The sequence below is a fragment of the Phoenix dactylifera genome, chromosome 17 (genome assembly GCF_051530095.1).
Source record: "Phoenix dactylifera cultivar Ajwa chromosome 17, Ajwa_hap1_PhDact_Kaust_v1.1, whole genome shotgun sequence".
NCBI lineage: Eukaryota > Viridiplantae > Streptophyta > Magnoliopsida > Arecales > Arecaceae > Phoenix > Phoenix dactylifera.
Window position 1 is genome coordinate 6,829,586 of NC_143206.1, and position 11,428 is coordinate 6,841,013.

The 11,428-nt window shown below is 42.6% G+C and overlaps 1 protein-coding gene across 2 annotated transcripts; it reads left to right on the forward strand.

Moving 5' to 3' along the window:
• Nucleotides 1-4,902: 4,902 nt before the first annotated feature.
• LOC120106756 (protein NRT1/ PTR FAMILY 3.1-like) lies at nt 4,903-8,024 on the forward strand. 2 transcript variants are annotated; one of them, XM_089928201.1, is made up of 4 exons: nt 5,102-5,254; nt 5,453-5,579; nt 5,675-6,678; nt 6,878-8,024. In XM_089928201.1, exons 3-4 carry the CDS (start codon nt 5,840-5,842, stop codon nt 7,779-7,781), a joined length of 1,743 nt encoding a protein of 580 aa, XP_089784327.1. In that variant the 5' UTR covers nt 5,102-5,254; nt 5,453-5,579; nt 5,675-5,839; the 3' UTR covers nt 7,782-8,024. The 2 variants fall into 2 exon arrangements, with proteins under 2 accessions (XP_038975735.2, XP_089784327.1); XM_039119807.3 differs by lacking the exon at nt 5,453-5,579 and having other exon boundaries at nt 4,903-5,254; nt 5,907-6,678.
• The last annotated feature ends 3,404 nt before the right edge of the window (nt 8,025-11,428 follow it).

Genomic DNA, 11,428 nt, shown 5'->3' on the forward strand with positions numbered 1-11,428 from the left:
ACCATAACAATTACATTGTACGGACCCTTCAATTTAGCCTGAATTATCTGCACCTACTTAAACTGGGATATCGGTATGACACTTGGACATGTCTTTGGAGGAACAAATGCTAATTAGATGCTGAAAAGATTTGATGCTCAGAGACACACCAGCACCTGACGCAGGAGTCCTAGTCCATGTAACATAGCATTAAGAATACTTTCATTTCTTGTTTAGCTCGCTTTCTTCTACAATGTCACCACCATATTTTTGCACGTGAATGTTGGGATCTCAGCGATCATTGGACCATGATCAACGTGATATTGAAGTTGTTTAATCCCTATTTTAGTTGACATGTTAGTTGCTACTATAAGCCAGCAGGTTGCGACTTGAACCCAAGAAATAAAATGTAAACTTATTAAACATGACAAAATTATCAGTTCTCAAGTTTTGATCATATGTCGCATTCAGAGGTTTTTCTAAGTTCAAGGTCAGCGTTCTTCTGCTAAACCTTGGAGTTGTATTTTTAAGTAGGTTTATCCGTAGAGTGTTGAAGCTTAAGAATAAAAGCAAAACAAAATGATAGGAGGAAGAACGATGAACTCAAACTATTCTACTGAACTTGGAAATTGATGTTTCAATGATTTAAGGGACGATGCCAATTTTATAATTTGAAGTGGAAAATCTTCTTGATTTTGCTGTTCGTCCAAGTCCAGACACGTCTGAGATTAATATGAAGGCCCATTGGCTCAAAATATAGGTAAAGCAAATGGTGATATGTGAGGTCAGAGTGTTTCCTACTAAAATAATGATGATCAGTGGATCTACAATCTGTTTCTTTATATACTCTATATGTTCATGAAACATTAAGTTATCTTTGATTTTTTTGGATCATTATTTTGTCAAACTGCATAATGTGAAAGAAGAATCAGTCACCTCATGATAAAAAAAGCCAAACAGCCACAAACTAACTGTTCAGCACGTTGGAGATTTTGCTTTTTAACTTGGGTACAGAACTTCTTCCTCTATGCTTTCCAAGAGACTATGAAAATCCCATCAGCTGTCAAACTAGTTGGTATTGGTGCATCTATCTGCAGTCGGACAACAAGAATCATGTAGCGAGTGAACAATGTAATGAGCGTCAAGCGTTAAGGTGGAAAAGCTGGATTTTGAACAACTTGATTGTATGTATTTGGACAATAAAAAAAGCTTACGTCATTCACTGATGATTTAGATGAAGCAGATCCGGTCTAAAAGTAGTCTTAGTGCCAGCAAGTGAGCCAAAAACATTAGATTATTGTATACTTCTACAATAGAAAAAGGTGCGTCTAGGGCTATATGCAATTTTATTACCTACAAGAGTTGAAAAGATGGCTAGTTATCTTAAAGACAAATTATCTCTAAAAAGCATACCTTGAGTGACTAAACATGATGGGGATAAGGATTCACACATATTGCCAATGTCGATCAGGTGTTGGCATAGTATATATCATGCTGTATTATGTCACAGTTTGTATGAAGTGCATGGAAGGACATACAAGTTGGTTATAAATATTTGAAAATGACATGCTTAGATATGCAACTTTATTCTATTCTTTTCAAAACAAAGCAATGTGAACTGCATTTTGTTAGTGAATGTGTGTGCTTATGTTAAAGAGAAAATCCTATAGAGAGAGAAAATTCCATAGAGAGAGAAAGTGCCATAGTAAGTGAACATCCTAAAGAGAGAGAAAGTGGGGAAGAGAGAGAAAAGAGAGCAGAATTAGAGGGAGGAGGAAGGAGAGAGGAAAGAGAGAGAGAAAGATGAGAGGAGAGAGAAGAAGAGAGGAAACTCTCTTCTTTCTCCTCAGAACAGAGGAAAGTTCATCTCTCCCTTCCTCTTCTCAGATCAGAGGGCAATGTTGGAGTGTGTGGAGACCCAAGGTGTTTTAGATTGCACGTGGATGCATTTCGGATCGAAATTTTGCATTGAAGAAAGCTTCTATAGATTTCAGCAGCAGTGGGGTAGACTTCAGCAGTTCAAGAGTCGACTCGCATCTGTGTAGAAGTTGACTCGCACTATGCCGGAGTCGACTCGAGCTTTGTCCAGATTTTGGATGTTTTTGTTTCGTCTGAGGGAGACGACTCGCACTGTACAGGAGTCGACTCGCACTGTGCCAGAGTCGACTCGAGCTTTGTCCAGATTTCAGATGTTTTTGTTTCGTCTGAGAAAGCCGACTCTCTCTCTGATAGAGTCAACTCGATATCGGGAAGTTGACTCGAGCACTGCAAGAGTCGACTCCAGTTCGGACAGGAAGTTCGGAAATTCGCTGAAACGGAAGGAAAAGTCAAAGTTTGTCTTTGATTGGGACTTCTCCAAGCCAGAGGATAAGTTCAAGACATTTCAGAAGAAGTCTTCTCAGTTTGATATGCAAAAGGAGTGCTAGATTAAGAAGGACTCTGTTTGGGATCTCAAGGCTATAAATTCGTGGCCAAGGACTCTGGGTGTGGTGAATACGATAGAGAGAAAGACCAAAAAACGTGAAAGAAAGAGAGGAAGAGTGTTCTCTTGTAAAAGAAAAAAGGTTGTTTTTTCTTTGTTCGAGTGATCGGTTTGTGATTGACTTGGGATTATGCTCTCCGTTGTTATTGTTCTACTGCAATAGATTTGAGTACATTTTTGAGGATGTAGGTAAATATTTGCCGAACCTTGGTAAATTCTGGTGTGTCTTGTTAATTGTCTTACATAGTAATTTATTTTGTATTATTTTTTGACTCGTAAATCAGTGTAAGATCCTGCAGTTTCGTTAGGTTAGTCCTCCCCAACGAGTGGTCGAAGCCTGCTGGGGATTCCGGGCTCTTCTCCCAATAGGCGGCAGGCCCAGGTGGCCCAACCCCCGAGGACGATGGTGTTGGGCAGCTCTTCGGCCGTGGAACCACCGGCAATGGTGGTCGGCCGGCAAGAAGAAGGGAAGGAAAGTGGATGAAGACCATCAAACAACCCATCAAACTCAGCCTGATCAGGGTCGATCTATTTGATCGACAGTCACACGCTCTCAAAGTTCTTAGACAACGGTGAAACTCGGCCGAATCTGGCAGTCGGTGGCGGAGGAACTCTAAAGAGAGTCTCGCCAAAACAGAGCAAACAGGGGATCTTCCTCTTGGTCGATTTTCGGCCGATTACTTGGCCAACATCCGTGATTCCGGCTCGAGGGAAGAAGGGCAAAGAAAGAGGAAGAAGGATAGGGTGTTACCTCAGCTCCGGCAGCATCCGGTGATCCTGATTTCCGACAAACACAGTCATGGACACCTGCAAACTCAATGGAAAGAAGAACAAGGAGGGAGAAACAATGGAAGTCGCTAGAGAAGGAGGCTTAGGAGGGAGAGGGGAACTCATGAAGCCCCTAAATAGCGATGGACATGATCGGAAGCCAACGCGAAGTCGGATTCCTTTTGACGGTATCGGGAGGAAGAAGACTTCCATCGGGAGTCCTCTCTCTCCCTAGGCGACTTCTTTTGTGTGTGTGTGTGTGTGTGTGTGTTTGGCCTAGATTCAATCGGGCTGGTCAAATGGACCAGGCTCAATTTGTTCAAGGGTCGGGTCTTACATTCTCAAAATAGACCTATTTGCAATATCCCTAAGCATATTTTTCTTCAACATAAGAGTTTCATTCATAATTCACATACAAATTCATACCTCGAAGAATATTCCAATTAGGTATCATACAATCTTTCATAGCTCAAATCTTAAACAACTTCATATGAATGGATCCTAAGTTGCCACCAAAATAATTAACTTCAAGTTAGAAGTAATATCACAGTATACCACTATATCAAAATGAAAACTTCCAAATTAACTGGTAAACAAATAATTATATCGCATGATAATATTCCATGATCAATCCTCCTACAATAAATTTAGTCAAAATCCAATTAATCATCACTTGAAATATAAATTGCTCTACCAAGAAAATTCCCAAGGTAGCTTATTCACACTTTGGCTACGAGCCCAGTTAGCTAGCATTCTAATTTCAATAAGCGTATCAAACAAAATTTCAGATAAAATAACACAAATTTATCAATAACAAAAACAAAGACGCTTGTTTCATTGCCTAATTTCTACCCATCTCTCAAACTTTCCGACAGACCTTAACGATCCCAAAATTTAAGCTCCAATATGATTATTTCAATCACAATCCTTAGGAATCTTAAATCTAAACTCTAAAACTACTAAATTTGTCACACCCCGAGCCCGGAGCGCGATATACGCCGCACACCTGTATGGCGAACCATACAGGGATGCAAGGCAACAGATCAATTCAAAGCAATAAGAATGGATCTAAAGATACCATGGAGTTCCAGTCTAGTATAAGAATGGATCAAATTCGGCATGCTAGTAAAAGAAAGACACATACATGCACACTTTGATTTGCCGAGTTGAAACAAGCGGACTTAGAGCATTATGGACCCTGAGACGCTGGAGTTCCCAGTCTAGTATAAGAATGGATATCTTTTGGCTTGCTACCAGAAGAAGCACACCAACTTTGATCTGCCAAGTTGAAACCAATTATTTGGAGCATATATGGACCGAGTGACACTTTGAAGTTCCAGTCTAGTATAAGAAATGATACACTTTGGCATGCTGACAAATGAAGCAAACCTACTTTGATCTGCCAAGTTGAGATGAATTATTTGAACCATGATGGACCTAATGACACTATGAAGATCCAGTCTAGTGCAAGCCAATGATGTATTTTGGCATTCTAACAATAGAAAAGCGCCCACTTTGATATGCCAATCCACTGTCTGAGCCTAACTCACCACAGCGTGGGGTATGTATGGCTCTGCAGTACAATTGCTGCCAAACAAAAACTAAGTGCTTTGGCTTTTCCAGAACACGTACCTACTGCCGAAATAAATTCATTAAAGGGCCATGAATCGCTTAAGACCGTGAACCTTCATCTCGTTCCTTTGTCCATGGCTCCATGGGCCCAAAACAGGCGTACCAGGCTGGACCATAGATAGTGATGTTGGACAAGATTTCATGGTGTCGAAGGAGATGCGTAGACATAGTTTGTATCTAGTCATTTAATGGCAGTGGTGTCTCTCTCTATATATAGATGGCACCACCACTCATATGCTCAAGGTAAGGAGAGTCATACATTGGCCAAGGCCTTAAGCATTGCTACTCTTCTATTTGGGGAGGTTGGACAGTTCTATCTGTGAGCAATGGCTGAGGATGGAAGAGAAAAGGAGAGGAAGCAGGGGGGTCTCAAGACCATGCCATTTATACTAGGTGAACTACATATGATACAAGTAGTTATTCTCAAACTTCACTAGTTGGTAAATTTGTGTTGTTTATTTAGACTTTTCGGTTTCTGGGCTTGTTTCTTTTTTGCTGGAAGGAATTGGATAGAAACTTAATTTGAGCACTAAGTAGGAGTCTAATGCCGTTATTAGTCTCTCATTATGGATCTCCTCTGCTTGACAATAGGCGAGTTCTATGGTATTGCACATCTCGCTCCTTCAAAGTAGTATTTTGGGGATCAAATCTAAAGTTTATGGCCTTTGGAGATTTTGTCTTGCGCTCTAAGTTTATGATGTATAATTTAGGATTAATGGTACGAAAATAATATTTTTTACTCCTTTCTTTCTAACTTCAATTCATGGGAAACTTTATGTAGTCATGCTCTGTTTTCTCTGTTACTCTTAATAGAAGGAATTAGAAACAGATGCGACGTCATGATATCTGGTGTTTACGACTTGGTTTCATCATCCCAGGGAAGTGACTCAACTTTAACAAGTTTTTACATAGTCAAAAAAAGAAAAAACTTTGACAAACTTTATATTATGGTTCCACTAGTAGTATTCAACTATTTTCATGGAGCTTAAAGGACATCAATTTCCTTTCATATTTCTAAGATTGCTCAAATTATACTTCCATGCAGCAAATGAAATCTGCGACAGATTTGCCACCTCGGGATTCAGTGCAAACAAGATCACATACTTAACCCAGCAGCTTCACATGCCTCTGGTTCAGGCCTCAAACACCCTCACCAACTTTGGTGGCACGTCAAGCCTGACCCCTATCGTCGGCGCCCTGATCGCCGACTCCTTCGCCGGCCGCTTCTGGACCATAACTGTGGGCTCCATCATCTATCAGCTTGGAATGATGACCCTCACCATATCAGCCGTCCTCCCGTCGCTCCGCCCGCCACCCTGTTCCCCTCAACAACCATGCCGGCAAGCGTCGTCACTGCAGCTCGCAGTTCTCTATCTCTCACTCCTCTGCACATCCATTGGCTCCGGCGGCATCCGTCCCTGCGTCGTGGCCTTCGGGGCCGACCAGGTCGAACTCCAGGGGGAGGCCGGCCAGAAGTGGAACTTCTTTAACCTTTACTTCTTCAGCATGGGGATGCCTGTACTCTTGGCCTTGACTGTGGTGGTGTACATCCAGGAGAATGTGGGCTGGGGCTGGGGCTTTGGCATTCCCACCGTTGCCATGTGCCTCTCTATAATAGCTTTTGTGATAGGTTATCCTCTCTACATTAAGATGAAGCCTGGGGGGAGCCCATTAACCAGGTTGACCCAAGTCCTGGTCGCTGCCTTCAGGAAGAGGAATGTGGTAAAACCTGAGGACCCTAGTCTCCTCTACGAGGATAAGGAGCTGGATGCTGATATCTCTACCACCGGGAGGCTACTTCACACCAACCAGCTTGTGTAAGCCACTGAACACTGAATTTTATCAAAAAAATTCCAAGTCTGGGTTTGTTTTCTCAAAATTATACTTAGAAAGTATCGCATGTGCCCACAAATTCGACAGATTAATATGCTAAAAATTATTTGGTACTTGAAAAATAAGAAAAGATTAGGAGAAGATGATTACTTTCAACTGATTGTGGAAACTGGTTGCATGAAGGTTTTTGGATCGAGCGGCGGTGGTGGTGGAGGGTGACATCGAAGAGTCTGGCCAACCGAGGCTCTGGAGGTTATCGACGGTCCACCGCGTGGAGGAGCTCAAGTCCATCATCCGAATGATCCCCATTTGGTCGGTCGGCATCTTTGTGGTGACTGCAGCCTCCCACAGCTACACCTTTGCAATCCAACAGGCACGTTCCATGGACCGCCACCTTACCCCCAAGTTTCAAATCCCCCCAGCCACCATCTCCATCTTCACAGTCATGGCCATGCTCCTCAGCTTAGCCTTCTATGATCGGGTCTTCGTCCCGGTGGCTCGTCGGATCACTGGAAAGCCTTCCGGCATCACATACCTTCAGCGCATGGGCATTGGCTTGGCCATCTCCAATTTAGCCAATGTTGCTGCAGCTCTTGTCGAAACCAAGCGGAAGGCGGTCGCGGCGGAGCACGGGCTGCTCGATACGCCGGACGCGACCATTCCAATCAGTGTCTTCTGGTTGGTGCCTCAGTATGCGATCCACGGGCTGGCTGACGCCTTCTCGTCAGTGGCACACATGGAGTTTCTCTATGATCAGTCCCCGGAGAGCATGAGAAGCACGGCAGCCGCTCTGTTCTGGCTTGCGGGATCCCTCGGGAACTACCTGGGGACTTTGCTGGTGACTCTGGTTCATGACTATACTGAGGAAAAGGGGGACTGGCTCCAGGACAACATCAATAGGGGGAAGTTGGATTACTACTACTGGCTTGTGACAGGAATGCAGGTATTCAACCTTGGGTACTATATCATCTGCGCAATGTTTTATACCTTTAAGCCTTTGGAAGTAGCCAAGCCTGAGAACCCTTCGAAAGTTGTGGACGAGGAAGTTGGTGCCAAAGAAGTGGAGTTCAGCAAAGTGGGAACTTAGAGATTGGAAAGATGAAGGAAGTTTACCATTGGTGTAGATATTGTTATCCACTGTAGCTAAGTTTTGCCAACAATAATAGTAAGTATATTGTTGGAGGATTAAGTACCGTATATTAAGCGCATATTACATGCATATAGCCTTAGTGGTATGCTGATCACCTCGTGATCGTTGTAACCACCACGTATGTAATAATTCTCTCTTAATATATTAACATATAGAGAAGGAGAGCTATTAACAACCCAATGGAAGCTCTGATCTTCTTCTTTTCTTTTCTTTTCTTTTTTTTTTTTTTGGGTACATCGGCTCCTCACACCATATGTATATAAGTACCGCTATTCATATTAGAAAAAAGATGCTGACTAAACGAATAGGAAACATCCGTCTGGTTCACCCAAAGACCCCCCCCCCCCCCCCCCCCCCCCCGAGTGATGCGTCGTATAAGAGGCCATCCAGTCGGCCACTGTGTTAGGCTTCCGGTAAACACGAGTGGCTCTGAAGGAGCCATAGTCTTTAGCCATCCGTCATATGTCAAGGAGCAAGGACTGCCCATTTGACTCAAAATATCGTACCCGAACCTCCTCGATCATAGAGGCCGAGTTATCCTCTAGATGGATGCACTCCGCACCCTCTGATCTCTTTAAAACTTCATTGATGCTCTTGCATTTTATTCAATCCCACGACGTCGTCATGCATCGTTCCCATCACAAGCACCCATTTGCTCTCCGTTCCTCTTGCATCCACCTCTTAGCTACCAGTCCTATCAAATCGTGTAATTTTCTTGAAAAGATATTAGATCACCGTGGGAAACTTTCAAATGAGTAATGCTTACCCGTCTATTATTCACACAAACCTTTCGATGACTTATCGGCTGCCTTGTTTGAGGAAAAGTGTCACTAAAATGGAGACGAACCGGAATCACGTCCGATCTTGTTTCTTGATTGAGTAGAAAAGGGATATATGAAGTTCGTTCTCTTCCTCTGTGCATCTCCCTTATGGGTAAATCCCAATAATAAAGGGGCAACTTTTGTGTTGTTTGTGATTTGATGTTACCGTTTAGATTTTCTCTTAGAGAAAAAAAAAACATTTCTTTTAATAGATCTCCTCTTGTTCCTCAATCGTCGGAGAATGTGGCGTTGTATTAGAGAAAGTTCTCTGTTCCGAACATTTCCTAGAAGTAGATGACACATTTTAAATCTTAATGCAGGCATGGCATATCTCGTTGAATCAGTCTTTTTCGCCACATCGCGTATAATGGGAATCGAACCCAATTCTTCCACGACCCCCCACGAATGGTGCTCCCTTAACTCAATTAACTACGAGAATTCCTGTGGTTGCCTAGTTGTTGTCAGTTCTCATAGGTCCTAGATATACTACTTCGTAAACACTAGCTGAAACCCTGTAATTGACCAACTGCTAGACAGTGCTCAGGTAAAAGATAGTGTCAGAAAGCGAGCAGGAAAGCTCAGAAAGTGTGGCGTTCCGAAGACCTACCTGCTCTGCTCCCTATTGCAGAAACCCGGACCTGCCTCTCCCGTAGTAAAAACTCCCCTCTCCAGTGGGACCCGCCCTCAGGCTGGGCCAAAAGCCTCGTCTCCCTCAACTGATTCAAGTGATTCAGTCACTAGGAAAGTAATCTCACTTAAAAAGGGAATATCTAAAACTTAGTCAAAATTACAACGCTAAATCGAAAGTCCTTTTTTTATATACAACACAAAAATATTCCTCCCTTACGAACAATAAAATCCAGTGGATGGTTTGGAAGGCTTTTAGAGTGAAGAAAGTTCTTTACCATCGGAGACTGGCTTTCGTGAAAGCACCATTGATGGAGAGTATGTTCTCACAAAGCATGTCTGTGGGGCGTGCTCTTACAAAATTTTCTCAACCTAAGTTTATATGATTTTTTTTTCCTTTTCTTTTGAGACTCCTTGAGCCTAACTTTTCCACAAAAAAAAAGGCCTTTCTTCGAGGAAAATGAATATCATGTCATGCTTTTAATTTTAGTATCTTCTCTTACATTTCTTAAATTTTAAATTATTGGCTAACCAGGACCCTCTACTTGAAGGCGTCCTAGCTCTCAGAAGCAACAACATCGGAAGGCCCTGAAATAGTTCTAGCATTTTCATTCACAAGGACTTGCGTAGCCCATGGGCAAGCAAGTCTTGTCTATTGATGCAGCAATCTGGATCAATCTGGACTATCTCTCAACGTTGAATTGGATGAATAGTTCTAGCATTTTCATCCACAAGAACTTGCGTAGCCCATGAGCAAGCAAGTCTTGTCCACTGATGTAGCAATCTGGACTATCTCTCAACATTGAATTGGATGAATAGTTCTATCATTTTCATCCACAAGGACTTGTGTAGCCCATGAGCAAGCAAGTCTTGTCCACCGATGCAGCAATCTAGACTATCTCTCAACGTTGAATTGGATGAATAGTTCTACCATTTTCATCCACAAGGATTTGTGCAGTCCATGAGCAAGCAAGTCTTGTCCACTGATGCAGCAATATGGACTATCTCTCAACATTGAATTGAATGAATAGTTGTAGCATTTTCATCCACAAGGACTTGTGTAGCCCATGAGCAAGCAAGTCTTGTCGACTGATGCAGCAATCTGGACTATCTCTCAACGTTGAATTGGATGTGCGTGGATGAACTACACAAGGGCTTCTACACTTCAATGACATGTAGGTCAATAGCTACACATCATAATTTGTGGCAAATAACCACTGAATTGCTCAAAAAGAAAATCCTCATTCTTCTCCAAATGGAGCGAAAACCATCCCTACTTTCGGTCATATGTCTGCTTACAGGAATCACAGCAACCAAATATGATGAATTCACATACAATGGATTCCAAAGGAGTGAGTTGTACGTTGATCGCGCAGTGTGAGATGTGGGAACGAATTATTTGGAGCACTATGGACCTAAAGATACCATGGAGTTCCAGTCTAGTATAAGAATGGATCAAATTCGGCATGCTAGTATAAGAAACACACATACATGCACACTTCGATTTGCCGAGCTGAAACAAGCGGCCTTAGAGCATTATGGACCCAGTGACGCTGGAGTTCCCAGTCCAGTATAAGAATGGATACCTTTTGGCTTGCTACCAGAAGAAGCAGACCAACTTTGATCTGCCAAGTTGAAACCAATTATTTGGAGCATTATGGACCGAGTGACACTTTGAAGTTCCAGTCTAGTATAAGAAATGATACACTTTGGCATGCTGACAAATGAAGCAAACCTACTTTGATCTGCCAAGGAGACGAATTATTTGAACCATGATGGACCTAATGACACTATGAATATCCAGTCTAGTGCAAGAAAATGATGTATTTTGGCATTCTAACAATAGAAAAGCGCCCACTTTAATATGCCAATCCAGTGTCTGAGCCTAACTCACACCACAGCGTGGGGTATCCATGGCTCTGCAGTACAATTGCTGCCAAACAAAAGCTAAGTGCTTTAGCTTTTCCAGAACACGTACCTACTGCCGAAATAAATTAATTAAAGGGCCATGAATCGCTAAAGACCGTGACCGTTCATCTCGTTCCTTTGTCCATGGCTCCATGGGCCCGAAACACGCGTACCAGGCTGGACCATAATAGTGATGTTGGACAAGAGTTCATGGTGTCGTAGGACATG